Here is a 26,969-nt window from a genome sequence, read left to right as displayed (position 1 = left end):
GTCAGGCAGCAACAATCATATGCTCATAGGGGAATTTAGGTCAGATGTAACCTCAGGAGGTCACCCAGTCCAACCTTTCAGTGGCCTTTCAATTTAAGGTGGCAAAATGCAACAGCTGATGCACGGACACCATAATCAAGGATGACTGGTGGCAGCCAGAGCAGTCTGTGTCACACTCTCATCGCTATGAATTGTTCCAAACCATGTAGAAGAGATGGCAACCTTGCTTTTCCTCAGACACTCAACCGTGTTTCTTGCTGTTATGCTTCAGTACAACGTAACTTGCTTTACTTTAAGGATGTGTAGGGATGCTTTGTAAATAGAAAATGCAACAGAACCGAGGCGCTCCAAAAGAACACCTGAGGAAGAAGAAAAATTCTTACGAGCCACTTAGTCTACAGCTTATCTTGCTGCTAGTGCAGCAAGAGAAGCTTGAAGTGACACTTTGCATTTCAGGAATTATTCACTAGTTGTCCAGTTAGGACTGGTACAGTGGCAAGTAGCGCAACATAACATAAACCCTTCTGTAGGTTGCTCCAAATGAATAACGTTTAGTTGTTCTCTTGAAAAATGTTCCTAGAAAGGAGGCTCAGTTAACTAATTCCTACAGTTTGAGCAGCAGCACCTCACCTGCCCGAGACATGTACTTCCACATAGACATAAATAGCCGCCTCATCAGCTTACACACAGGAATTAGGATTGAATTTGCTGTAAGAATACACTTCCCATGCGACCTAGATGCCCCAAGTGCATACAATGAGTGGTTGCACTACTGGAGATGGTAAAGCATAGAGGAATGGCAAACTATCACTTTTAAAACACGTTATAAAGCAGACTATTACATATCTTCTCGAAAGATACTGATTTATTTTTATTAGTCTGGAGAAAAATGCTACTTCCAATTTCTTCATCAGAACTCATAAAGTATTATGAAAACTTTCTAGATAACATTTCACTACAAAGTAAAAAACACTTGAAAATATTTGACTTTCAAGCTTTCTTGTCCTGTAACAAGTTTCAAGGCAACTTAAGAGCAACCTCTTCCATAATAATGAAATAGCTAGGTCACCTCCATTTAGGTAGTTTAACCTCCAGAAACATTACCTCAGTCGTTCTGAGCAATTCCAGTAGATCACCACAGAAGATTGCTTTTGCCTTTAGTTTGCAGAGCCATTTGTTGACCTCTCTCATACCTCATTTATCTCGAAAGTCAAGTATATTAACTTTTTTCTCAGGTTTCCAGTTAGACAACTTATTTTGCAGCTCAGTGAAGCAGGTTTGTTCAAGATCCATTACTGGTTTGTGTTATAGACAGTATCCAAACTCACTTGGGACAAAGTCAACTGATATAGAAAATGACACTTTTCACCTTTGACCCAAATTCACCAGCATATTTTAAAAACATAGTCATTGTTATAATTGTAGGAAGGACACTCTATTCAAGAACAAAATCTTACAGAAACAGCACTCACAGTAACATAGCCAAAAGCCACAGCCCTGACCTGTTTATTGCCTGCAATAGGTGACAACTGCAAAGCCTATGCACTCAGCTCTTCGTCACCTTTATCTCTGCATAAAAGAGATCTTGACATTATAATACTTAATTGGAAAAACACGCATGGGCAGAGGTGATGTTTTTCCATAGCTGGTCTGAAATGGCTCAAATTCTTTTGAAAACAGACCTATTTTAGGACACTTGTATATTTGAGACAGGACTTGCCTATAGCTTAAGTTTCTCCCCTCAGCCCCTGAGCAGGCTATACTATCCATTGAATACTAAAAGGCCAATTCCCACATTTGTTTTCTATTTGTTGTTCAAATGAGCACTGTTTATGTAAAAGAAGACATTGTAAAAATCTATTTGAATATGAAAATGTATTTAACAATACTCCCTTCCTGAGGCGATCCTTTACTCTCTTCAGTTGCAGCGGGAAAGACAAACCAGGAAACCAATGGGAACAATAGTAAGGGAAATATCACTCAAAAATGCAATGCTTTATGGTGTGAGACACCATTCACAATGTGAATCTAGTCCTCATCTTAAAAGCCATGTGACAGTACCAGTACTTCTGAGTAGTACTGTCCCTGCAAATGTCAAGTTTCACTGGGAACACTGAGAAATACTGCAGTTTTAAGAAGGAAGTATGGAAAATTAATGTGTCACATCACATTTTAAAATTGGTATTTGTAAATTTTTTCACAGAAATGCAATAAAAGTGAAACTGTACTAAAAATATGTTGGAGAACACAGAGATTGATGCAGTCCATATTCAACAACATCTGTTTTTACAGGGAAATTTAAGAAGCAAAAGTGTTAATACAGACATGATCTACTAAACTAGACTGTTACTAGATGTCTAAGTGAGCCCACTGGTGAATAATGCAAGATGGCTACCACTGCCATGTGAAACCCGGGCTTAATGAAAATTTAAAACTCAGTACCAATTTATTCAGAATAAGCAAGAACAATCCAACAGTTGTAGTGCCATTATTTGAAAAAAATACATCAATGTTTAAAAAGAGTAAAGGTATCATTTGCCAAATACCATTGCACATCAGTTTTATTTCCTAATTTCAAAAGAGAGCAGCAAGTAATTATATAAAGGCAAACATATGTGCATCTGAGGCTAATATAGCCATTTAAAGTTGTAGTAACAATATATGTAACAGCATAAGTATTTCTTCTTTTTATAAACAAAAATATTTATAATCAGTTTTACCACTAAGGAATCAAGCTGTTAACTGTTTAACCCGTTAAATACTTTCAGTGCAGCAAGAGAACTGTTAACATTTCAGAAAGTTTATAGAGAAAACACATCTGCTCAGCATTCAAAACTTCTCACAGCACAATGGTTTTAGTGCTCAACTGACTGGCTTGTTGAACACTAACCACCGAGCTGGCTGGCTTCCAGAAGAAGACGAACAAAGACTGTCAGCTAATGTCAATTTAATGCTATTTTGGCCTGTAAAACACTGGTAGATTAACTGAAAAATCATGAAGGCTTTTATAATACAGCCAGGAACAGTCTTTACCAGTATTGCCACCAATATTCCTCACAATTTTTACTTACTAGTATCAACATATGGAGGTCCATTACTCATGCACGTAATACCTATATACTAAAAACTAGTGAACTTTCAACACAGAATTTGAGCAAACCATCAGAAGTGGGTGGAGAGTCTGGCTGGGATCCTTGACCAAAAGACATGTAAGAGACATGTTCACTAGCTTCCATTTGACCATTCCAACTGTTAGCAGCATATCTAACTTCTAAATCCTTTTTGAAAACAAGTTCCTCAAAATGATTTTTTTTTAATTGAGCCCTTCAGTGTAGGGCCTTCTCCTCATCTACCAAGTGTATTGTGCTTGATTTCCTAGCAGCTTCATCACCTTTCTAGATTTTCTCGTCCTGCCACAACCCACCCATTAAAGCCAAATGGATGCCATGCTACGTTTTTGATGCCCACGCCTCTCCCATCTTTGACAAAAGCCCCTATTTGAGATTCTTACTCTGATCTATCTTTTCTGAGAGGTCACAGGCAAGAAGGACCACCTGAGACTGTAGTTGTGGCTTATGCAAAATATTTACTATTCTAAAAATACCTGGCACTTAATTGCACTAAACAGAAGAATTCTTTTCTATTATAGGTGTTTAAGAATGGCAAAAACACTTAAAAGACAAAACAAAAAACAAGACAAAGGAGTCTTAAGAACAAAGATAAATTAGTAGGATTTAAAATGACTTAATTTTTAGAACTGCTTGAAAACATGCAGTTTGCCAAGTATCCACCTTCTCTTACACTACCCGGGTTCTTCAGCAAGAACACTGACACAAACATCCACCTACTAAAGCATGATTTTTTTTTGATTCTTTGGAACCCAAGTAGCAGCTAGCTTCCTAGTCAGCGCTGACATGCAACCCCACAAAGCTGTTGTTCAGCATGCTGACAGTACTTTAAATTCCAGTTCAGAACAGGCACACATGGAAGTAACCACAGCTAAGCAAACCCTGAGTAGTTTTTAAGCAGTGTTTTCAGCCCTGGTTTATCTTTTTGAGACAGCTTTCTGAAAGGTTTTATGCAAGACACGAATCAAGGTGTTCATTTATTTTAGACTCTAAAACCTCAGTCTGGCAAACAGGACAACTGACTTTTTTATCCTGCCTTACAGCAGTGCTGGAACTTGCAGAGGACACTGTATTTTCAGCTTTGGTTTTCATAGGTGTATTTATACTTAAAGTGACATCAGTACTCCCTTTTTTAATGAAATAATTTTCAAAGGCAGTTCTGTCTTCCGTTTTCGGCCACTGCTGCGCTGTATTAGTACACTCAGAGCTTTTTTTCTCAGACGCCACCTGAGCTGCTGTTGTCTGCTCTAAACAAATTTGTTTTGGTGGCTTGTTATAAAGTGGTATAATCCTCTTGCCACTTGCAGAACATTGGTTTGGCTTTTCTTCCATAACACGAGCAATTTTAACAGGTGATCCGCTAACATTCTTGTAAGCTTTTGTATTAGCAACAGAGAGTTTAGGAAACTCACGCTTTGAAGCTAAGTTGATTTTCTCGCTGGCATCGTCAGTGTAAAGTGGAAAGAAGGTGCCACTACGGGGTGATTTTTCAAATTTTATCTCATTTTTAGGGATTGGTATTGTCTTCACTGCTGAACGATGCTGTGAACCAGGTGTTTCACTGTTTCTAACACTGCTACTGAAATTAGTGCTATTTTCTGAGAGTACCCTCTCTCCTCCTCCAAGCCGATATCCTTTTCCACTAAAAGGCATCAGATCTTGCATATCGCTTGTTTGTGTCTTGCCTGCAAAATAAGAAGAGAATAAAATGAGAAAAGTTAGTAACTTTTTCATGTATAAATCATGGGCTTAGTATTTTACGTGCTTCCCCCGAAAAAACTGGTGCTTGAAAACAGCGTAGCAAACTAAACCTTTAGCAAACAGTTGAGAAGGAGCCTAGAAATGCACGAATAAAATGGGTGTTCTTTGCTATGTAACAGTAATATCTAAACAAATCTCAGGTAGTGGTAGATCTGTCAAGGAACTGTTTGGACAAAACCCGTTTGAAAGTAAGAAAATAATTACTTAAAATACCTTTGTTAGCCAAGTCAGAATTTGAAAGTTTTGCTGGCTGAGTTTTCTCCTTGGATTTCTTGGAGAAGTTCTCTGGCTCCTTCACTTTTGTGAATGTACCTCCACATGTCTGCTGATGCTCAACCCACCAAAAGTCTCGTGCAGAGGGTGCTCTATTCATGGAACGTTTCACGTATCCAAAGTAAGGTTTTCTATTTCGACAGGGGCCGTTGCATCGCCACCAGTGCTGGCGGTACAAATCCACCTCATCATGAAAACTGTGATAGATCTAGGTTTAAAAACAAACAAAAAAAGAGGCAGTCATTCAGAAAGCTTCTAATTTTAGATCGCAAGCTCCATTTTTTAAATTTATTATCATTTCATTCCTTCCATTACTGCCGTGATTTTTACCTTACCAGCTAAAAGAGCTGAACCTGGATAAAATTTGATTAACATTTACATACCATTAAAACAAAGCTTTTTTTTCCTTAAAAAAAAAAAAAAGGACAGGATGTGGATGTGTAGGAATATGTCCTGGCTATTTTGTTTGAACTGCAATAAAATAACTTTGAAAATCTATCTAAAATTCCACCCTAAATGATGTACTGTTTAGAATGCATTGTAAACAATACTAGTATGGTATTCTCCCTCCAGCTATTATCTTAACTGAACTTACCAGACACATTCTTTTTAAACATCATCAAACCACTAACCTTTACTGATGTATATCTTAACTAAAACAGACTGCTCTTCCCCAAATGTTATTCTTAACACGAACCTATGCTGTCCCTGGTATCATTAAGTTGTTTCAAGTTTAAAACAAAATTTTAAGGAAAAATATTTACAGAGGGTATACTCAAAAGCTATATGACTAAGAACTCATCATATCTTCCTCAACCTGTTCCCACCATTCTCCCCAGCAAAATAACTATGGAACTGGCACACACTTCAATGCAAATTTGTATTAGTGCAAACTGTGGTGTGTCAGAAGAACAAGTGTATAACTCATAACACACCAGGCATGCTGAAAAACAAAATAAGGAAAAATCCTCTATTAAATTATGTTAAGTAGATAACACTTACTGTGACATTAGCTCCAGTCAAGCGATTAATGCGACGCATGTGTTTGCAGAACTCTGGTCCATGAGACTCACGATCTTTGTCATTATTAGTAACAAAAAGCAGGGCATGGATCATTTCATGCAACAATGTCTGAAATAACACAAATCATTAGCTATGTACTGAAAAGCATTACGTATATTTTCAAAATAGAGCTGAAAGTATTATGCTCCTTTACATTTACCTTAGTACTGATCTTATTTTCATGCATCCGTATGTTCAGTATGGGTCATAAAAACATAATACTTGTTCTACCTGTCAAATCCTATTACCTCTATTGCCATACCACCAAAACACACTGGAGAATATTACTAGAGTAAGTGACATTCCAAACAAGGGAAATAACCCTCAGACTTAAGTCAGGTCTTTAAAGAGATCATCCTCTCTGAAACCAAAGAGAGATACACTCATGAGTAGATTGTAACTCTACTGCATTTCTGTCCATTAAGCACATCTGAATGTTGAGCCAATTCAAACAAGCACAAGCAGCAACACCAAGTTCTGTTTACAGTCATATACTATATCCTTACTTTCTGGTTTTGGCCTTTTGAGCTAGAAGATAAAACCATAGCCATTTTCTGATTGTGCTTTCAGTCCATGTTTGGTTTTGATATTAAAAGATAATTTTCCTTTTTCAAGTCAGTAAAATAAACAAGTGACTTCAGATTCCTACTCAGAATTGTCCATTTGGAAGCACAAAACTGAAAGATTACCATAATGTTGCCCACATAAGCAGCACAAAGAAAGCAATAAAGCCACCACTACTTTATGATCTACAAGTCACTGTATACAAGAATTCCACTATGAAATGCAAAATGTGTGTATGGGGTGGGGAGAGAGGCACAATACATTTTATGTGCAGATTCATGAGCAATCTTTAATACCTCAACAAGATCCTTCCTTGGTCTTAACTTTAGGAGTGGCTCACTTAGACGAATGGAACACATTCCACCTTTTCCTTCATATTTACACACTCCAGCACAGCTAGAAGAGACACAGAAAGAAAATATGAAAAGCCGCTTGTTTCTGTAGTACATAAAGAAAATTGAGAATTGGAGTTAAAATGCTGTCCCTCTCCAACACATGCTAGGTAACTCAGAACATGAAAAAACACTTGAAAAACTCAATATAATTAACCGAGAAGGAAAAAAAAAAGCCCACAAGTTCCTTAGAAGAAACTGCAACTAAATTAGCAAAAGCACTACTGTAATTTATTAGATCTCTTGCGATCACTTAATTTAAAGCAAGCAATTATAAAAACAAAGTCAGTGGACTGTTCCAAGCTAACCTGTTTAGGAGGCAAAGGACTGTTTTCATTAGAACTGACAGAGTGAAATATATAAAACAGAGGCTAGAGATTCACAGCAGTCAACAGCAACTTAACTCCCAGTTGCTGCAATTTCACCCCTCATCCTCCCCCAGCTTTTTACTCTGGCTGAACCTTTATATATCATCAGTTATTCTTAGCAATCCAGCAGAAAAAAAAATCATTTTTTGTTGGTTTGTTATTGAGTTATTCCTGTACCAGTCCAGTATCCAAATATTTTCAAGTGTCTAAGGGGTACTGCAACCAGCAAAGGACAAAAGGGGTGAAGACTCCAGCAGCCAGTAATTGCATCAGCTGATCTGCTGCAGAACTGCAGCCTGCACTACAAAGCTTTTTTTTTTTTTTTCAATTTCAGATGTCTTGCATATTCCTCTTCCTAGTCCATTCTAAGTCTTGTTAATATTAATGCTGTTTCATATTTGCCTTTCTGCCATGCTCGAAAACCATCATAAAAACAGAGAACAACAAAACTGACAGCAATACAAGTATATTCTTTTAAGTTTTGACATACACACTTTAAGATCAAGTTATCTGTACCCCTTTAACATCTCTCCAGTTTTGCCCACACCACGGGAAAAGCCATTGATGTCTGCCAAAGGCAACAAATGATGGACAGAACAGAAAATGACAGCGACCAACCCACATCCTAGAGCATGAACTATGTTAGAAACGCAGGACATTCAAATACCTAGAATCGAAACTGTGGCACTAGCGCATCGTCCCTATGAAGGCACAGTTAGGAGCAGCACAGAGCGACAAGCGACAGCTTTTCCTGCCCCTCCTCAAATCCCACAGCTATAGGATGAGACAAGCCATTGCTCACCTGACGAGTCACCGGCTCTTCCGACAGCTCGGACACAGCCTCTGCACACTGCTGGGCCCCTTCAGAGGCACGGCAGCTCCCGAAACCTGAGGCCAGTGAACGCCACCCGGCAGCGCTTCTCGGCAAGGATCGGCTTCCCTGCCGCCTTCCCGCTCTTGGCGAGCGCCCCCCACCCCGCATCCCCCGCCCCACCCGGCCGCTGCCTGGCAGGAGGCCGCTCGACGGCCCCTCCCCACGCGGGGCCGCCCTCCGAGCGCACTCCCCGACCCCCCACCGTGGCGTACAGGGTCATGCGCGGGCTCCACGACACCTCGACGGCCGCCAGGCGCCCCCAGAACAGCGTCTCGTTGAACTGCACGAAGAGGCCGTGCACGTCGGGGCTGGGGTCCAGCAGTTCCCAGGCCTCGTCCACCACCGACAGCGGGCGAAGGGGCGAGGGGTCCGGCGAGGCCTCGGCGCACGCTGCTGCTGCGGCTGCCGCCTCCTTATCCTCCGCCTCCCACAGCTCCTGCAGCTGCAGCGCCAACACGAAGTCGCTGTCCTCCATCCCGCGCAAGGCCGCCCCGACAGCCCGAACGGCCGCCGTCGAACCCACACTGCGCTGCGAACTCCAGCGCCACCACCTGCTTCCGACTACGCATGCGCCGAACACGCTCCGATGCCCCCGGCGCATGCGCACGGAGGTATCTGTGAGCGACTCCTCCCCGTCCCGTCCCCGCTCGGGGCCGACGCTGCCCCAGCGCAGCGGAGAGGGGGTGCCCACGCATGCGCAATCGGCGCAGCGATGCTGGCGCAGGCGGCGTACGCACCGCTGCGCGCAGTCGCAGTCGCGCTCTACCCGGCGGCAGCAGCGTCGGCGGGGCCGGCGGCGGGCGGCGGGGCGGCGGGAGGAGCGGCCATGGCGCTGTCGCTGGGTGAGGGCGGCGGCAGTAGCCGGCTGCGGCGGCAGCTGGAGTCGGGGGGCTTCGCGGCGGGGGAGTACGTGAAGCAGCTGTCGCAGCAGTCGGATGGGGACCGGGACCTGCAGGAGCACCGGCAGCGCATCCAGGCGCTGAGCGAGGAGACGGCGCAGAGCCTGAAGCGCAACGTCTACCAGAACTACCGGCAGTTCATCGAGACGGCGCGGGAGATCAGCTACCTGGAGAGCGAGATGTACCAGCTCAGCCACATCCTCACCGAGCAGAAGGGCATCATGGAGGCCGTCACCCAGGCCCTGCTCCTCCAGGCCGACCGCGATGACCCCGCCTTGGGCGCCCGCCGCGCCGCCGCCGCCGACCCCTTCCTGCCGCTGTCGGCCAAGGAGGCTGCGGCCAGCGAGGAGGGGCGGCAGCGCACCCTCACCACCCTCCTGGAGAAGGTGGAGGGCTGCCGCCACCTCCTGCCCGAGAGCCCCGGCAAGTACCTGGTCTACAACGGGGACCTGGTGGAGTACGACGCCGACCACATGGCGCAGATCCAGCGGGTGCACGCCTTCCTCATGAACGACTGCCTGCTCGTGGCCACCACCCTGCCCAACCGCCGTGGCGCCTACCGCTATGATGCCCTCTACCCCCTCGACAGGCTGGCTGTGGTCAACGTCAAGGACAACCCGCCCATGAAGGACATGTTCAAACTGCTCATGTTCCCAGAGAGCCGCATCTTCCAGGCTGAGAATGCCAAAATCAAGAAGGAGTGGCTGGAGGTGCTGGAGGAGACTAAGCGCAACCAGGCCCTCAGTGAGAAGCGACGCTTGGAGCAGGAGGCCCTTCCCCGGCCTGCCCCGACACCCCCCGAATCCACCAACCCTTTTGAGGAGGATGAGGATGAGGAGGAGGAAGAGCCCTCTGCTGAGGAGGAGGTGGTTGACCTCTCGCTTGAGTGGATTCAAGAGCTGCCTGAGGACCTGGATGTCTGCATTGCTCAGCGGGACTTCGAGGGGGCGGTGGACCTCTTGGATAAGCTCAATGAGTACCTGGGGGACAAGCCTGTCAGCCAGCCTGTGAAGGAGCTGCGGGCCAAGGTGGATGAGCGGGTCCGGCAGCTTACGGACGTACTGGTGTTTGAGCTGTCTCCAGACCGCTCGCTGCGGGGAGGGCCGCGGGCCACCCGCCGAGCTGTGTCCCAGCTCATTCGCTTGGGCCAGTCCACCAAGGCCTGTGAGCTCTTCCTGAAGAACCGGGCAGCCGCGGTGCAGACGGCCATCCGACAGCTGCGCATCGAGGGTGCCACGCTACTCTACATCCACAAGCTCTGCCACGTCTTCTTCACCAGCCTTCTAGAGACGGCAAGAGAGTTTGAGACAGACTTTGCTGGCAACAACGGCTGCTACTCGGCCTTCGTTGTGTGGGCCCGCTCTTCCATGAGGATGTTCGTAGATGCATTCAGTAAGCAAGTATTTGATAGTAAAGAGAGCTTGTCAACTGCAGCAGAGTGTGTCAAGGTAAGAGGGTCCAAAGTGAGTGGTGTGACATGATGGCCAAACCAAAGGCTGCAAAGCTTGTAAATCCTCTTTTCTAACCCTAGGTTAGTTGTGGACTCTTGAATGAGTCTATTGAGCGGTTTCCTGCATTGAAAGGTTAATATTCAGAGGAAAGCATTAAGATGAAAATACACAGCAAGAAAACCCCTGCCTTTATCAGGGATGCAAAATGTGTTTATTCTTAATTTTCCCTTAGCTAGCAGGAGGTCCTAAAATTTACGTAAGCTACATCTGAATGTTGGGTATCTTGAAGACTTTTTGTTTGTTTTCCTGGACTACATTTCCATAATGTATTGCAAGACTAGCTTTCTCAGGTTATGGTTTGTTTCAGCTGCTAATAGGGAAAAAAAAAAAGTGTGTGAGTGTGTTGTCATGTAATTGTCTGGATTATTTTCGACAGGCGGGGTTTATCTTTTAGCTATTAATTTCTTGTTAGTAAGGAATTTCTCAAAGCAAGAGAAATAAGTGAAGTATGACTAACGCTTCCCTCTTTTCTGAGAATTATGCATTTGGTAAATGCGCACACTAGTAACACCCTTCACTTTTTGTTAATACCCCAGGTAGCTAAAGAGCACTGCAAGCAGCTTAGCGAGATTGGACTGGACCTCACCTTCATCATTCATGCCCTTCTGGTTAAGGATATCAAAGGTGCTTTACAGAGCTACAAGGATATCATCATTGAGGCCACCAAGCACCGCAACTCTGAGGAGATGTGGAGGAGGATGAACCTAATGACTCCAGAAGCACTGGGGAAGCTCAGGGAGGAGATGAGAAGCTGTGGAGTGGGCAGTTTTGACCAATACACGGGTGATGACTGCTGGGTCAACCTTAGCTATACTGTGGTAGCTTTCACTAAGCAGACTATGGCCTTCTTGGAGGAAGCGTTAAAGCTTTACTTTCCAGAGCTGCATATGGTTCTTTTGGAGAGTCTTGTGGAAATCATCCTGGTGGCTGTCCAGCATGTTGATTACAGTTTACGGTGTGAACAGGACCCTGAGAAGAAAGCATTCATTAGACAGAATGCATCCTTCCTGTATGAAACTGTCCTTCCTGTTGTGGAAAAAAGATTTGAAGAAGGAGTTGGAAAGCCAGCCAAGCAGCTACAGGATCTGAGAAATGCTTCAAGATTGATGCGTATAAATCCGGAAAGTACCACCTCTGTGGTGTGAAGTGACCCAACTGTTCTTACAAACAGAGTGTGAAAGCACTTAATGAAAATGCTGTACATTGAATATATGAACTAAATGGGTTTTTTGAGTCCCTGAAAAATGCAGAAGTTTAACTGCTGCATTCCAGAAGCTGAAGACTTATGATCAAAGCCTGCAAGGATGCATTGCTTTTCTTGGTGGGTAGGGGAGTGAGAAGTAAGATCAAGATCACATGTCCTTGAACAGTGTATCCTGTAAGAATGGCTTGTGTAGTGTTCGTGGCTTGGGAAATACTATGAAATACAACTTTCGGCTAAATGTTTGTGAAAGTCTTGAATATACATACACCATATGGCAGGAAAAGATCACTTCTCCTCACGCTTCTGTAGGAATTCCTTTTTAAGGCAGGGTTCTGGTAGGAGGGGAAGTGCTGAAACGCTCGCAGGGTGTGGTATTTGGTGAGGCACGTCCACCATCCAGATGTGACTCAGCACTGCAGATAAACAACATGGATTTGCACAGTCTGATTTGTTTGGTAGCAGTGCAGACTCTTCAGTTTCTCCAACATCCAAATTCTCTTTGTTAATTTCAGAGGCAAATCTAAATTTAAAATGCTTTTTGTATAGATTTTTGTGTTTGAGTGAAGGGGCTGCTTCTATTTAATAAGTTGGTCTGTCAGCTTAATTACAGCTGTCTGAAACAAATCTGCTGTCAGAAACGTTTGTTCCCTTCAGAGAAGTGAGAATATTACTTTCCCCGATGTGTTGCGCTTCATTGTTTTCTTGTGGATTTCATTGGGGTCAAGTCTGTTTGAAGAAGTACGCACTCTTGCTTGAGGTGCTGTCATAAATGCATTAAGGGCCATTAGCTACTGGTAGAAACCATATTGAAGAGGCAGAAATGCTCTTGAGATGTGCAGGGCAGGGAGAGGGTCTGAATGAAAGTACTGTTTTGTTTGGAAGAAGCAGGATGCTAGTTTTGCTGTACAGAAACAGCAGACTATCTGTGAGGCTTTTTGTAAATGATACGATCTTCAAATTACACATGCTGTCTCTGCTGCAAATATTAGTATTGTTTCATGTAATACAATGACAACCAAGAAGAACTATCTGCAGAAAACCTAAGGACTGTATTTGGTTGGGACCTCCAATGTAGGTGGGGAAGTTTGTGCAAATGCTTTTTTGTTTGGATTAAAGGTGATGGCTGTCTCCTTCAGTGTCTTGAAAAATAAAATAAGCCAGGTTTTGTGTAAAGACTGGCTTTAGAAAGCATCACCAGCATCACCTTTTAAGCTGTGTAAACTTCTCCTTTATTGCACACTTCCTTAATTGTGAGAAAATCATGTTACAGCCAAGTAACTTTGTATTAGCCTGTCAATAAGTGTTCTTAACTGGAATAATTAAGTTTCCTATTTCTCTCATGCTTTCAAGTAAAAGCTCTTGCAGTTTGTATCATGGTAATGAATACGTTGTGACTGCCTGAACAACTGAAAGATAAAGCTAGTAAAACATTCTGCATAAGTGCTTATGCTGGAGCTGCTTCCTTTGTCCCTGTTTACACAGTGCTAGTTCAATGCAGTTTTCACTTCAGTGGCCAGTTTTCTTTCTCTTGCTCTTTGGATGCCTTTTGAACTGTCAGATTTTGCAAAGCATCCTGCTCTACTGTCTCTGCTCACTTGCTCTCCAGTGTGTGAGGCTTTTGCTAGCAAATCACAGAAAAAAATGTACAAAATGGTTTTAAAGGGTTACTCAGTGCTTTTAGCTAAAACAGATTGCAAACCACCAGAATACCTATGGTTTTATTTTAAGGCACAGGGACAGCAAAAGTTAGAACTTGCGACAACATGTTATCTCCATGAGAGAGTCACACACGTGTTATTTCACTAGTGAACTATCTTTGATACCAGAACCTAGTGAAGTCTGCTGAAATAATATATTCTCCAGCATCTGTTTGAAGTGGGCAAAGGTAGCAATGTGGCCTTACTTAATTTGAGAAATATTGTCAAGTGAATGATAAGTGAGATCTCTCCATGGTGGTGGGTATTTTAGAGGAGGGAGAAGCGAGGGCTTTTTTTTCTCTGAAGGCAGGATTTTTTTTTGTTGTTTTCTTTACAGCAGAAGAACGCATCTTGTGAGTGTAGAATAAGTACAGATGAGCTTTATGGTTTTGGGGTTTTTGTGGTTTTGTTTGTTCGTTTGTTTGTTTTTTCCTGTGCAAGAGAGGGGTAAACTGTGGAACTGTGGCTCAAGACTCTGATTATTGTGATGCTTGAGAATTTTGTATAAGAAGCTGAATTGTATTTTCCCAATTCCCAGCTCTGGCATAAGACTGAACAGGAGAAGAGCCCTGTTCACGCTTCTGTTGCAAGCTGGTATAGCACATCTTATCCTTTTCAGGGGATGAAATTTAGAATGTAATTCTGCCATGTACTCTGCTATGCCTCGGTCACTGCTCCCTTCATCAGTCTATTTATGGAATGCAGGACCTACTGGTTTTGTCTCTGCTGTCACCTGTGGAGCATTGGGCTTAGGTGGATGTTGGTTTTAATGAATCAGGGAATCTGGCCTTTCCTTTGGGTGATCAATATCATGTTTGTGTGCCTGTCATAATTGAAACACATGTGGATTTGTATGAACTGCTGTAGATAACATTGATATTTTGTAACTTTTGAATCTATTCATGTCATAATAAAAGAAAAACAATTATTTAAATAAAATGGTGTGCAATTAAATTAAACACACTTTGTATGTTAATTCCATTAACAGAAAAAGTCACCACATGCTGAGAGCCATGGTTTAATAAATTTCAGATTTGCAGATGGTAATTTGGAATGGCACTTTTCCTGAGCTGTACACTTGTGGGGATAGTGGTGTTCAAGTTGGGATTTGCAGTAACTACTGAATAATACAATAGCAGTTTTGCTGATCTGGGGAAGAGCTAGTTTTTGTTTTGAGACAATTGCATATAAAATCTGTTTTCCCTTAGCTGCTGTGTCAAAATTGTGATGTGTAAAATGAAGATTTTTTTTTTAATACAGATGAAATTATGTATTATAATTTAATGCAATAAGTTTTCTGAACAGCAAGGACCATGTATTAAAACTCCTGGACATACAACACTAGTGGCGTGTTTCTGTTTTTATTACATCATCATCAGAAAGGTGATGTTGATTCAAAGTTCAAATCCACTAATAAATTTCCAGTGAAGTCAAAGATCTTCAGGTCAGTTGTTTGTTGGGGACACATGAAGAGGCAGCCAGGTGATGAAAGCCAAGTGATGTCACTCCAGTTACATTCTTATATAGTCAATGTCTGGCTTAATAAGGTGAAGTTGGAAGAAAATGTTTCTCAACGTTGTATCTAAGTCAAATTGAGGAGAGGCTGTACTCTGGTCTAGTAGGACTTTGGGTAGATACGTGAAGACCCATCAGCATCTGGGCAGCGTAATGCTGTAGGTTTTGTTACCTTCCAGAGATGATTTTGTCACCGAAGTCCCTTCATACCCAACTTGAATGCTGAATGTGCAGTGCAGTCCCTCTCCTCACTAGGTGGCGTTGTGTCTGCTGAAACCTCAGTGTGCTGTGGGCAGGCACCGATGTTAAATCTGGGCTGCCTTGCAGTGTGGCTTGGGATGTTTTTGCAGCATGTTGCACCAAACCATTCAGATGTTAGAGTCAACTCTTTTTCCTTCCTTCCTTCGTAGTGTTTTTCTTCTACATTTTCTAATTTTTGTATTGTTAATTTCTTAATTCTTCATGTTTTCCTGCTGTGTTTCTGTACTACCGGCAGGCATCCTGCAGAGGATCTCAGCTTTCTACTTTTCCTGAAGGTATGTACCAACATGTAACTTGTTCTTTCTGAGAGACACTCTGCTAGACTGCAAGCCCCTGCAGAGATGTGAAAAGCCACTTGTCCCAGCTTCAGCTGCCTGGTGTAAGATGTTAAGCTTAATGACTTCTCAAAGTCAAGCTTGTGTGACCTCTTGTCATTTTACTTCAATATTGGTCTGAAATTCCAATGAGACCTCATGTTCCTTACACAGTTTTACACTCCAGCACAATAATGCAGAAGGTCCCTACCACCAGTCTTCATAATTTACACACTCTTTACATTCCCTTGGCTGCACAACTCCTACATTTTAATTGGGTTACCTTTTACTTAAAAAAATTAGTAATTCTGCAAACTCTCAGTATGTTTTCTCTGAAGAAAATCAAATCCAACATGGGGCTTGTCTGTCAAGGAGGTTTGTGAGCATAGCACATAGACACAGCTTTTCCCTCAGAGATTCAATAGTTCTATGCATTCAATCCCTACAAACTGAATGGCAGTGTAGAGCGAACACCATAAACTGTGGAAAGAATGTCTCCCAGTCTTACGTAGTATACTCTTTTTGTGAAAATAGATTTATGCCCTTTATAATTACCAGGGATGCTGACTAGCATATATATATTAGTATAGATCAGAATTTGACTGAACCACCTCGGACACAAAGTAATTACTTCTTGAGTATTTAGGAAACTTGCTAATACAACTTCAGTGGCCACACAGTGCCCTGTAATACAGTTCTCAACTCCAGGGTTTCAGGCTGAACCAGATTCCCTGCCACAGATGTGCTCTGTTTGACACAGCAGAGAGAAGGTACTAGCAAGAAGCCTGGCCTGTGCTGACTGCTGAGCAGTATCCCCCTTCCTGGTGGTTTAGGTGACTGATCAGGACAGACTTAGGGCAATTTTGGATGACCCTTTTGTGACCGTGTGGTATTCATCCTCTTTCCCTCCCCGTGCAGTAGCTGGGTCACAGCTGCATTCCTTTAGATGGCCTGAGCATCTCACTTCCCACCCGAGCAGAAGATGTGGGAGGATGGAGAGAATTTGCTCCCCAAATCATTTGAGGAGAGCTGTGATGGCACACGGTCACCAGTGAGGGTCCCACAAGAGCTCTGCATTGGTGAGCATCGCCTCAGCCTGGGGAAAAGATGCATCCACTGTATATACAAGCAGAGATGATTGCATTCAATTTGTTCTCATAGAACAGTACAAGAGCTAAAAGCAGATGTGAAAGTGGAGTTATTAATCTTTTCAAGTCGTGGCACAATCTGAATTCAGGGGCATTGGCTTATATTACCCAAAATATAAATTTGGCCCTGCAGCTGTTGGGAATCTTGTTCAGATGCGCTAGTATGTTGGCACATGATTATTGAATGTGTTGCATTAGGGTGGTGAACCAGAGAGAAGTGCATGTAGCATTAACTGCACTGCTGCTTGGGAAGTCCTTGGAGATGCTTGGATTAAGGATGATTTGAAGTTACTAAAAAAACCCACACAAAACAACAAAAAACAAAACAAACAAAACCAAAACAACAACATCAACACAAAACAAAAGCCAAACCCACAAACAAACAAAAAAAACCCAAACCCAAAAACATGCAGTTCTTCAGCTAGTTGCACTAACACACAGTATTTCTCTGTCCTCCTAGAAAGCTGATCCAGTCAAAACCAAAATTCTCATGATGCTGAGAGTTAGCCAAATCCTTTGTGATATGAGACATGTGCATTTAAACACCTGCAAATGTGGGCAAAGTTGACATCTAAACTTCAGACACTGCCCCAGCCTGTCTGTGGACTGAGGGAAAACTGCCTCAAACACTTCCAGGCTTCAGGTTCTCTGGGCTTTGAGTCATTCCTACTGTTTCTAAAATCACAATTCAAAAACAACTATCTGTGCCAGACAGATTTATTAAGATTATCATGATTTTTTTTATTTTTAATTACAGCTTTACGGCACTGCTGCAGTCCAGGGACTCCTGTTGCTATGTTCATTTTCAGCTTTCTGGACCCAGTTTTCACAATAGGAAGGGGTTTAGCTCTCTGCCTCAGCTCCTGCAGGATGGGTTTGTCAGAAGGGTACTTGAAGCTCTGCAGATCATCCTTCCTTCCTCAGGATTCAGTGAATTTTCCTCTCAAAATGTGGGTCTCTGATAAGCAGCTCCTGTTCTGCTCTTTTTCCCCCTACTAACAATTGGCAGAATTGTTTGTTTTCCCACTCCACAATGTAACTTCTCCAGCAGAGGTGCCAGATTGGCTTTGTGGAGGAAAGAGGCCAAGCTGCACGCTAAATTACAGTCCATGCGTCTGTTTTAACATAATGCAGGCCACATACCTCCCTGCTTGCTCTCACTAATGATAATGTACGCGGAGAGGAGGGGGATTGGGAGGGTTGCAAGGAAAGATCTGTAACCTTTTTCCCTCCAACTTCCATCCAGCAAGCTGCTTAAGCACACACTGAAGAGCATATGTCCCCCTGAATTTGAAAGGCCCCCTCCTATACTCAGAGTTAATTAGATGTTGAAGTGCTTTTCATGTGTGGAGCATCAGTAAATTTCTGGTAAATTTAACAAAACCATTTGGCAAAGAAGCTACAAGGAAGTGATTCTAGAGCAACAGCAGCACATGAGCAAACAAAACGTGCATTTCTGTGACACCTCAACTCTAGCATGACAAACTGTGGTCCCAAACAAAGCCTTCCCCTTCTTCAGCAGAAGCAGTAGGCTCCATAATTCACCAGCGCTGCAGCTTTCCAGGAGGCAGCAATAATAGAGTTGGACACGCTAAAATAAAGTTACCTCATTTGATAGGGTGTGATAAGTGGCACCACATTAGGGCGGAGGAAACCCAGCGCCCTCCGGAAAACTACAGCACATAATGAAGGGTGTGCAGGGAGAGTGTATCAGCTGCTCTGCTGGGATGTGGCTCCACCTGAGCCCAACACGGGTGTCACCCAGTGTGGCAGTCCCAGCCTCCTGCCTGCTCCTCCATTCCCAACTCATTTTACCCAAACCCAACACCTCCCACAGTGAGCGTTTCCCTCCTGCTGTCCGTCTGGCCTGAAACAGGTCTCCTCCCTCGGTGGGGTTAAACGTCATCTTGTTTGCTGGGTGACAAGTGATGTGCACAGTAGGCAGAAGGCCCCTGTGCTGCTGCCTGGCATCTTCACACCAAACAGCCCCTCTCCTGGTGTGCCTGTCATCAGTCACAGTTTTTTGTTTTGCCCTGAAGTTTATTACCATTTAAATAGCCTTCCAGTCTGAGATGTCCTTGGGGAGCTTCTGGCTCTGCTGCCTCATGCTCTGTGAAATTAATTCCCCTAGGATCATATCCTCACAGGAAAATGGTATGGGTTCAACAAAACTGGCTTCAAAACTGTTTTAAACCCACACAAGACCTTCTGTGACCCTCTGGTTTTGACGGGTGCACTTTCTGTGTGCTTGGCTTGGGATATAATATATTTAGATAGCAAAGTGTTTATTCCCAACCAAAATTACAACACTGAATCCTGCTGTCTGGGGCAATGTTTTTGGCTACTGTAGGTAAATTCCATATTTAACTCAGAGTGTGTTTTTAGGCTTTGAAGATTTAAGGGCCAGACTGCAAATGCCTTTAATTAGGAAGCAATTAATTGCACAAATTTCCTCCTTGCAGTCAGTGTAGTGCTCATCCAGGTAATACTCCCTGCAAGATGATGGCTCATGCCTGTGCACTACTTTTATTACTGTGTATCTCTGCTAATTAGTTCCTGTTGGATGGTAGGGCAGGTTGCTACAGGGGGTTCAGATAAAAGGTACAATCAGTTAAGATAATCTAAAGATAGCTTTAAGAAGGAAAACAAATGGTTTGTTTTCCTGCTGAGCTCTCTTTTATTATTATTATTTATGAAGAATACTCACAAACAGGATTCACACTTTAGATGGAAGTCAGGAACGGGTTTGTGAGGGTTGTTCTAGTACCTTGCTGTCAAGCATATTTGACTGCAGCTTTTTCCAGAGTACCCTGGTGCTCATTCAAGACCAATTCCAAGTAGGAAGTGTCTAGTTTGTCTCTTTTGCACCCACTGCCAAGCAAAGGATCACAGTCCTGGTTCTCCCTCGGAAATGATGTTCAGGTTAACTTAAAGAGAGGTGTGTATGTATCAGGACATGGAAAGCTGGGGGGAGGTTTGGGCAGCACTTACACAATGTCTCATGAAACAGGAGGGTGAGGCTTCAGCTCCTGCTCTGTCCCTCATTTGGGTCAGGGCCATTTCCCCCCTGCTAATGCTAACACCAATCTTGTTTGCTTTTTCAAACACAAGCCACACATCCTTCCTGTCCTACACACTGGCTAGAAACTACAAACTCCCTCATTATGCAACTATTGCAATTTACTGGCTTCCTCTCTGCATGCACAACGCACAGCTCTTCATATTTGACTGTTATAATTGTATTTTCGAGGTTATAAATAACACGTTAGTCTGGTTTATGTGTTCATGCAAGTCAAGCTATAAACTGGCAGATGAATGAAATTAACTGCCTCCAGAATTCACATTCCTGTCACTTATTCAATTATTTGATCAACATAATTGCTCAGAGCAAGAGCTAATTGGAAAATGACATGTATTTACCCTCTCTATAGAGTAGGAAAGGCTTATCGGGTATTTTACTGCAGGCACTTTCATTACTTCCAATATTCTGAAAGAAACAAGGTTTTTAATTGGGCCAGGCCCAAACACACAAAGCTTGTTTGCTATCCAGATGCTTTCCTACCCTTAAAATAGTTCCAGTATTTGGTGGTGCAAGGGTTTGAACACGTCCCTACTGAAGCGCATACAAGTACCTTGGCACACAGGTATGGGAGCTGCAAGCCAACCTTGCCCCCAGGAGTCGACAGCACTAAACGCATCCTTGCTTCTGTATATCTGTATTCATGCTGGTGCTGCAGCTATACGTGTTTGGTTCTGCCTATGACCAGCTCCCATCCCTGGGAGCTAATGCGGAGAATACTGGTTGTCTGAGGCAGAAGAGGCTCTCAGGAGTAGAAAGGGCAGAAAGTGATTTTTTTTCTTGTTGCTTTTATAGAAAAGACTGTAATTCTGTGCCTTGCCAGCTCAAACCCTGCATCAAGGCCACACCTGGAAACACTGGTGCCTTTCGTATGATTTTTTGCCCCTTGCTTCACTCAGATGTTCTCCTTAACATTGTGAGTCTGCACACACACATCCACGCATCTGTGCACTTTGTTATTAAACGTAAATCTAAGAAGCAGGTGCCAGAGCAGAGGGGTGGGGATGGAAAGGATCGGGAGGTAGGAGACTAAAATCTGAAACTGGTCCCTGTTTTCATTATTAGTTCTAGCATTGTTTGGGGTTGGAATATTTAATTTGTTTAAGTAATAGACAAGCAAGCATTTTTCCAGGCTGTGTGAAGGGGGGAGGAAGCTCATCTATCAACACCAACAGTTTGCAACCTATTGTTTGAAGGCCCTGAGGGGATCTGTGGGTTATCTGTAGGGGAAAGGGAGCTAAGAAAATCAACCCTGTTATCAGTTGTCTTAAATTCACAACAGATGGCCTACACCTCCTCTGGAAAATACTGTGGTCTGCAAATAAAAACTGAGCAAAACCCAGTGTTTTTTCCTTATGCTGTTCATGAGCAGTTTAAGCATTAAACCTTGGCTACTTGACTCCAAAAGTGGCCCACAGAGCATGTGAGGGCTGAGAAACATGCTGTACTGGATTTCACCCCCTGAGCTCTAGCTGCGCTGCTAACACTGCACAAATGGTCCAGGACAGCTCTGAAAAACTCACTGTACTGCACACAGTGTCCTAGGGGCTGTTACTGTCTATATTTGATGAGGAATAGTTAACCAGGTGAGTAATTTTTTAGTTCATGCAAATGGTGATGAAGAAATGAGTGCAGCGCAGCCTATTTGTATTTAAACCAGGATATTTCTGAGAGTGGAGGGCTATTATTATTAGCTAGTTAGTTTCGTTGGTTTTAGGATAAAAAGCAAAGAAAATGAAGAAGTAACCCCACCATACACAGCCAGGGAGCTTGCAGTGGTCCCTGGGGGAAGGAGCTATGGGTAAGCACAAGTTTGTTGTGCTGCTTAATGAGGATGCTCTGCAATTTGGGAGAGAGGGGTTCTGAGGACAGCAAGTGCCATTCCTGCTTGCAGCTCTGCGACACACACAGCCACAGACAGCCACCTGAAAATGAGGATGATACCAAGGTTTGGTGTCCTGTGAATGACTCCAGCTAGTGCACAAATACCCCCTGAGCACGTTGCTGTGATTTCTAAGCTACGACTAATGGTATAAATCAGTAGCCTGATGGCACCACAGGACATCTCACAAGGAAAATGCAGGCTCCTTTGTTGCCAGCTCTAGACTCAAAGGGAAAAAATAATAAGCCCCCTCCTCCCCACCTCCCCCGATGTGTCAGGATCTTGCAAACTCAGGCTGCTGCTACGGCCAAAGCAAGGGACAGGCGTGCCGGGAAGCGGCCGCTGCCAGAGCAGAGGGAGGGGGCAGCCCTGCGCCCCGCCAGCCCCCCGTCGGACGCTACCGCAGGCGCCCCGCACGGCCAGCGGGACGGGGGCAGTTCCCCGGGGAGCGCCGCGCTCCCGGCCCCTCATCCCGGCTCTGCGCCGGGATACGGTTGGGGAGATGCTCCCGCGGAGGCCAGGCTGGCACCCGCCGCCGCCGCCGCCCCCGCCAGCTCCGCCCTGTCCCGCCTCCGCTCCGACGCCCCCAGGGCCACCCCCGGCCGCGGCGGCACCGACAGCAGGGGGCGGCCGCCGCCCCGCATCCAGCCCTGCAACTCAGCACCTCCGCCGCCCCGCAGCCAGCCCAGCAGCTCCGCACCCCCACATCTCCCACCCACCTTCAGCCCCGCCGCCCCGCACCTCCGCAACCCCGCAGCCCTGCAGCCCATCCTTGGACCCCGCCCACAGCCCTCCAACCCAGCATTTCCATGTTCCCACCACCCAGCAGCCTCACAGTCCCCCAGCTCAGTGTCCCAGCAGTCCCACAGCGAACCATGCTGGCAGACCCGCACCCAAATGTGCAGTTCGGTAGCCCTGCAGACTAACAGCCTCGCATCCAGCCTCCAGTCCCTGAATCCCAGCACCCCCAAAGCCCAGCATTCCTGCAGCCCTACAGCCCAGGGGTCCCGCAGCCCTACCACCCAACATCCCCACAGCCCAACATTCAGCACAACATCCAAGCTGCAGAGCAGCCCCAAAGCTCTGCAGCTCAGCATCCCTGCAGCCCCACACGCAGCAGTTCAGCAGCATAAGCATCTCCGCATCCCAGCCCAGGGCATGCAGCAAGCATGGCTGGCACTGTGCTGCTGCTCATGGGTCGAGGTTTTCTTTTGGTTTCTGCTCTCAGGGACAATGACAACTGTGACCATAGAAGTGGTTGTAGTTATGCTGGGGCTCTTTTGCCCGAAGCCCTGTTATAAACTGTACTGCTACAGGTGCTATTTCATTTCTGGGAGCTGGAAAAATCTTTCTGGAGTGGGCTTGCCACGGCCTGAGGAGGCAGTTTTACAGATGTGCAGGATGCAGCCAGAGTGACTGGTGTACTCCTGGTCCTACCGCTGTGCAGCGCTGGAGGCAGGCATGCAATGTGGCTAAAGAATGGCAGAAGCAGCCACCTTCACATCTTCTTGGCTCCAGTGCTACAGCCTGGTACTTTACTGTGAGTTTTGTTGCCATCAGGACCAGTCCCTCTCTGTGTGTGGTAACAGATTTTTCTGCAGGATTTTAGCACTAGAAATGAATACTGGAAACCTGGCACTTTTGTTACACTGAGACATTCATCCTGCTGACTATGAATCAACATGATTGCATTTCTGCAACTGGAAAATTCAATACATATATGTTTGTTCGGTTGGGTTGGTTTTTTTTTTTTGGTGTGGTTTTTTTTTTGGTTTTCTATTTGTTTATTCCTGTCCACTTTCTTGTCCTGCTGAGCCTCATCCTGGCAATTCCTTGCAGGAGGCCTGTAGCATGCTTGATTTGATGGAAAACTTGCCTCCTGCCTGACTTACAGCACAGCCTTGCTGTATACACGAAGCAACAGCACAGGTATGCTGCTCCTCTGTGAGCATATTCCAAGAGTGCATGTCTTAGCTGGAACTTCATCCTATTTTTCACTAAGGCACAAAGCATCTGGCTACTATTTTCTGCAGAGAGAAGGCACTTGAAATGGAAAAAGTCCTTCAAGTCACAAAATGGGATAGAAAATCAAACCGTGGAAAACATTTGCAGGCAAACAATGAAAATGCAGTTTGAGTCAATGAAAATATTTCATTTCAATACTTTCAAGCTGATTTTTCTTGATCACTTAAAATTATTTAAATTGTAGAAGACATTTGAATAAAGAAAACACTATTCTAAATGTCAACAATGGAAAAACGTGATACTTTGATATTTGTAATGTTTTTCCGCATTACTTTTATTTGAGAATTGTATTGTGCTTGTTTTCTTTCGTAGCTCCCACAAGAAAACCAACAGTTTTAAGGAATTGGTATATTTCACTTAGAAAATACTTTGCTGAAAACTCTGACCTGGAAAAAAGCTGCAAATAGTTAGTGTGAGAAGTCTAGCAGGAAGCTTTTAGTTCCAGATGTGTTGTTCTACTTCCCCTGCTATGACAGAGGTACTTACAATCAAAGTTCAAAGATGCAGCGCTGGTGGAACTAACTACGTATTTCCTGATGTTGGTGCCTGTCAGTGCAGTGGAGTTTATACTTCTATTTACAAACCTCTGCTTAATTCATTCTCTAACTAAAGGAAGTAACCAAACCCCCAGTGGCTCCCAGGGAGAAATCAGGGCCAGTGTACCAGGGGCTTTCTCCCATCTTAGTTCTGGCTGTGTTGTGTATGGAAAAAAGATGCAGTAGCAGATACAGTCCAATTCCAGCTCTCCTCTGGTGAGTCAGAGTCAGCTTCTTAGGTCTTACAGATCTTAAGTCAGGAGGGAAGGTTGGTCTTGTGGCATAGGATAAGGAATGTGAGTCGGAAGTGTTTATTCCTGAAAAGAAAAAGAAAAAAAAAAAAGAAGAGAAAAAGACTGTTTTCATTTATTAGTAGATGTCTCTAACCAGCCTAAGCAAGTTACTGCTAGAAAATTGCAGCTGTGGGCATTTCAAAGCTGGAGAGAGTAAACAAAATTTAAAAAAAAAAAAAAAAAAAAAAAAAAAAAAAAAAAAAAGTCTAATTGACATTTGATCATTTCAGCAGCAACATTACATTTACCCATAACCAGTTGTTCTGATAGGAAAAGGACAACCACCAGGTTAAATACCAGAAATACCCTGATTTGGGTTTCAGGCTAGCTGAACTCCCATTGATTAAGCTGGGAATGTTGATTAAAGACCTCAAGCTGTGACCCACAACAATTCAGTCAGATTACTCCTGCCACTTAGCCAGGCTTGAGTTAAATTGGAAAGCAGGATAGAGCCTCAGTGAGTTTATCAGCTCTGAGCAGTATGTTTCTAGGCAGATAACCTGCAAGTACCTCCCTGCTCAGCCCTGGAGTCTTACGGGGCATTCAATAGGTTGTCTACATGCTGGTAGGAGATATTAAAGTCTTAACAAAAAAAAAAAAAAACAACAAACCACAAACAAAAAAACCAACCCAACTTGGGACCAGTCCTCTGGAAATCAGGCTTTCAGTCCATATTGTTAATGATCAGTTGGTGGGTTAATAGCCAAACGTGAAGTTAAGGGTGATTAAAGCTTGAAAAAATTCAACTGCTCAGTGACTGTATTCAAAGACAATATTCGGTTATTTTTTAATGGTTAATTTTCCATCTAGGGTCCCCTAAAATAGAGATATTTTAACTTGTCAAGGCAATAGCACCATAGCAATAAAACCCTAAGCAGCGTATCAGTTTAGTGTACAGGACCTGTTTTGCCTACCAGGACTATGATCTTTAAGTGTATTTAGCATCACCACTTTTTAATAAGTGTGGTGAAAAGGCGAAATAAGTCCTTTATTTAAGTAGAACAATTTATTATTGTCATTTAGCTTTTGAAGGACAAGCCATGCAGAACAGCTCCAGTCAGGCCTTGAACGCAATAATATTTAGGCTTGGGTTAAGAGGGAGTTTGCAGAATCCTGTCCTTATTGCACTGAGAAAAAAAAAATGTTCTTCTTCAATTTGTGTTTCTTCATTTTACTGACAAAGGAAATGAACTTTGATTGTATCACTTACGGTGCCACTAGCTGCTGTGAAAAGTAGAAGGAATTCAGGCCAATTTTGAGGGCCCCAGCTGAGTCTGTTGATCCAGCAGGGAAAGAAAGAGGAATTGCTGCAAACCAAATGGGGACTTTTTCAGGAACACCATAGAGAGATGGTATGATATAGGTAAATTATGTAATATAGGTAAGAACAACTGCTGCTTCCAAACACTAAACTGTAAGAAGCAAGAGTAATTTCTTGTTTCTGTGATCTTTCTCCAATAGAGAGCAATCTGAAATCCAGAACAGACAGCGTCTATCAGGATCTAGCTGCACATCTGACAGCTCTCGACTACTGAAAGGGTTGTCAGGCATTGGAACAGGCTGCCCATGGAAGTGGAGGAATCAACGTTTCTGGAGTTGTTTAAAAGGTGTAAAGAAAAGATTCTTAGGGACATGGTTTAGCGCTAGAGTTAGGTTATAGTTGGACTCGATGATCTTAAAGGTCTCCTCCAAAAAAAATGATTCCATGATTCTATCTTCTAGCAGGCTTCTGGGGAACCTGTGTGTGCCTCACTCAGAGACGAGCAGTCCCCTGGCCACAGGCAGTGCTCGACATGGTGAAGGTGGCCACACTTGCATGGGGAAGGGACCCAAAAGGGCTCCCAAAGGACACCCAGCCCTGTGGTTTTCAGGCTGCAGTGCAGGGACATACTATTGATCCACAGGGCAAGAGGAGGTGGTTGGTGAAGTGAATGGGGAAAAAGTGAACCAAATAGGTGCACCTACTTCCACACATGTGAACAGATATTACAGTGAGGGAGGGAGAGCACTGAAATGTATCCTGAGCTTTGTCTGGTTTCCTTTCTCTTGTCAGTACAAATCATCACAGAGCCATTGCCCGTTACAGTCTTTGGATTGTTTTCCAAAACCATAGTTGGAAGAGAAGCTGTCAGGAAACACCAACACATCCCAGCTCTCTAGAAATAAAATCAACTGTCTCTAAC

At 43.9% G+C, this 26,969-nt stretch overlaps 2 protein-coding genes across 3 annotated transcripts; one reads left to right on the top strand and one right to left on the bottom strand.

The window, feature by feature from the left end:
• Positions 1-249: 249 nt before the first annotated feature.
• Positions 250-8,967, bottom strand: SPRTN (SprT-like N-terminal domain). 2 transcript variants are annotated; one of them, XM_080342183.1, is made up of 6 exons: positions 8,635-8,967; positions 7,085-7,184; positions 6,165-6,293; positions 5,103-5,370; positions 4,541-4,813; positions 250-359 (listed from the first exon to the last, which is right to left on the bottom strand). In XM_080342183.1, the coding sequence occupies exons 1-6, from the start codon at positions 8,895-8,897 to the stop codon at positions 268-270; spliced, it is 1,125 nt and encodes a 374-aa protein (XP_080198309.1). In that variant the 5' UTR covers positions 8,898-8,967; the 3' UTR covers positions 250-267. The 2 variants fall into 2 exon arrangements, with proteins under 2 accessions (XP_080198309.1, XP_080198308.1); XM_080342182.1 differs by lacking the exon at positions 250-359 and having other exon boundaries at positions 380-4,813.
• Positions 8,968-9,193: 226 nt separating this feature from the next.
• EXOC8 (exocyst complex component 8) lies at positions 9,194-14,672 on the top strand. Its single transcript, XM_080341627.1, has 2 exons — positions 9,194-10,769; positions 11,369-14,672. Exons 1-2 carry the CDS (start codon positions 9,249-9,251, stop codon positions 11,975-11,977), a joined length of 2,130 nt encoding a protein of 709 aa, XP_080197753.1. The 5' UTR covers positions 9,194-9,248; the 3' UTR covers positions 11,978-14,672.
• Positions 14,673-26,969: the final 12,297 nt, after the last annotated feature.

This window comes from Nesoenas mayeri (genome assembly GCF_963082525.1).
Source record: "Nesoenas mayeri genome assembly, chromosome: 3".
NCBI lineage: Eukaryota > Metazoa > Chordata > Aves > Columbiformes > Columbidae > Nesoenas > Nesoenas mayeri.
This window is presented reverse-complemented; position numbering and strand designations above follow the sequence as displayed.

Bases quoted from the DNA above. Each gene is read 5' to 3' on its own strand.
- SPRTN (XM_080342182.1), bottom strand. From the start codon at position 8,897: ATGGAGGACAGCGACTTCGTGTTGGCGCTGCAGCTGCAGGAGCTGTGG. The intron at 7,185-8,634 runs GTACGCCACGGT...TGTCTCTTCTAG, and splicing joins TGGAGCCCGCGCATGACCCT to CTGTGCTGGAGTGTGTAAAT. The intron at 5,371-6,164 runs GTAAGTGTTATC...TTTTAAACCTAG, and splicing joins TGACTGGAGCTAATGTCACA to ATCTATCACAGTTTTCATGA.
- EXOC8 (XM_080341627.1), top strand. From the start codon at position 9,249: ATGGCGCTGTCGCTGGGTGAGGGCGGCGGCAGTAGCCGGCTGCGGCGG. The intron at 10,770-11,368 runs GTAAGAGGGTCC...TTAATACCCCAG, and splicing joins CTGCAGCAGAGTGTGTCAAG to GTAGCTAAAGAGCACTGCAA.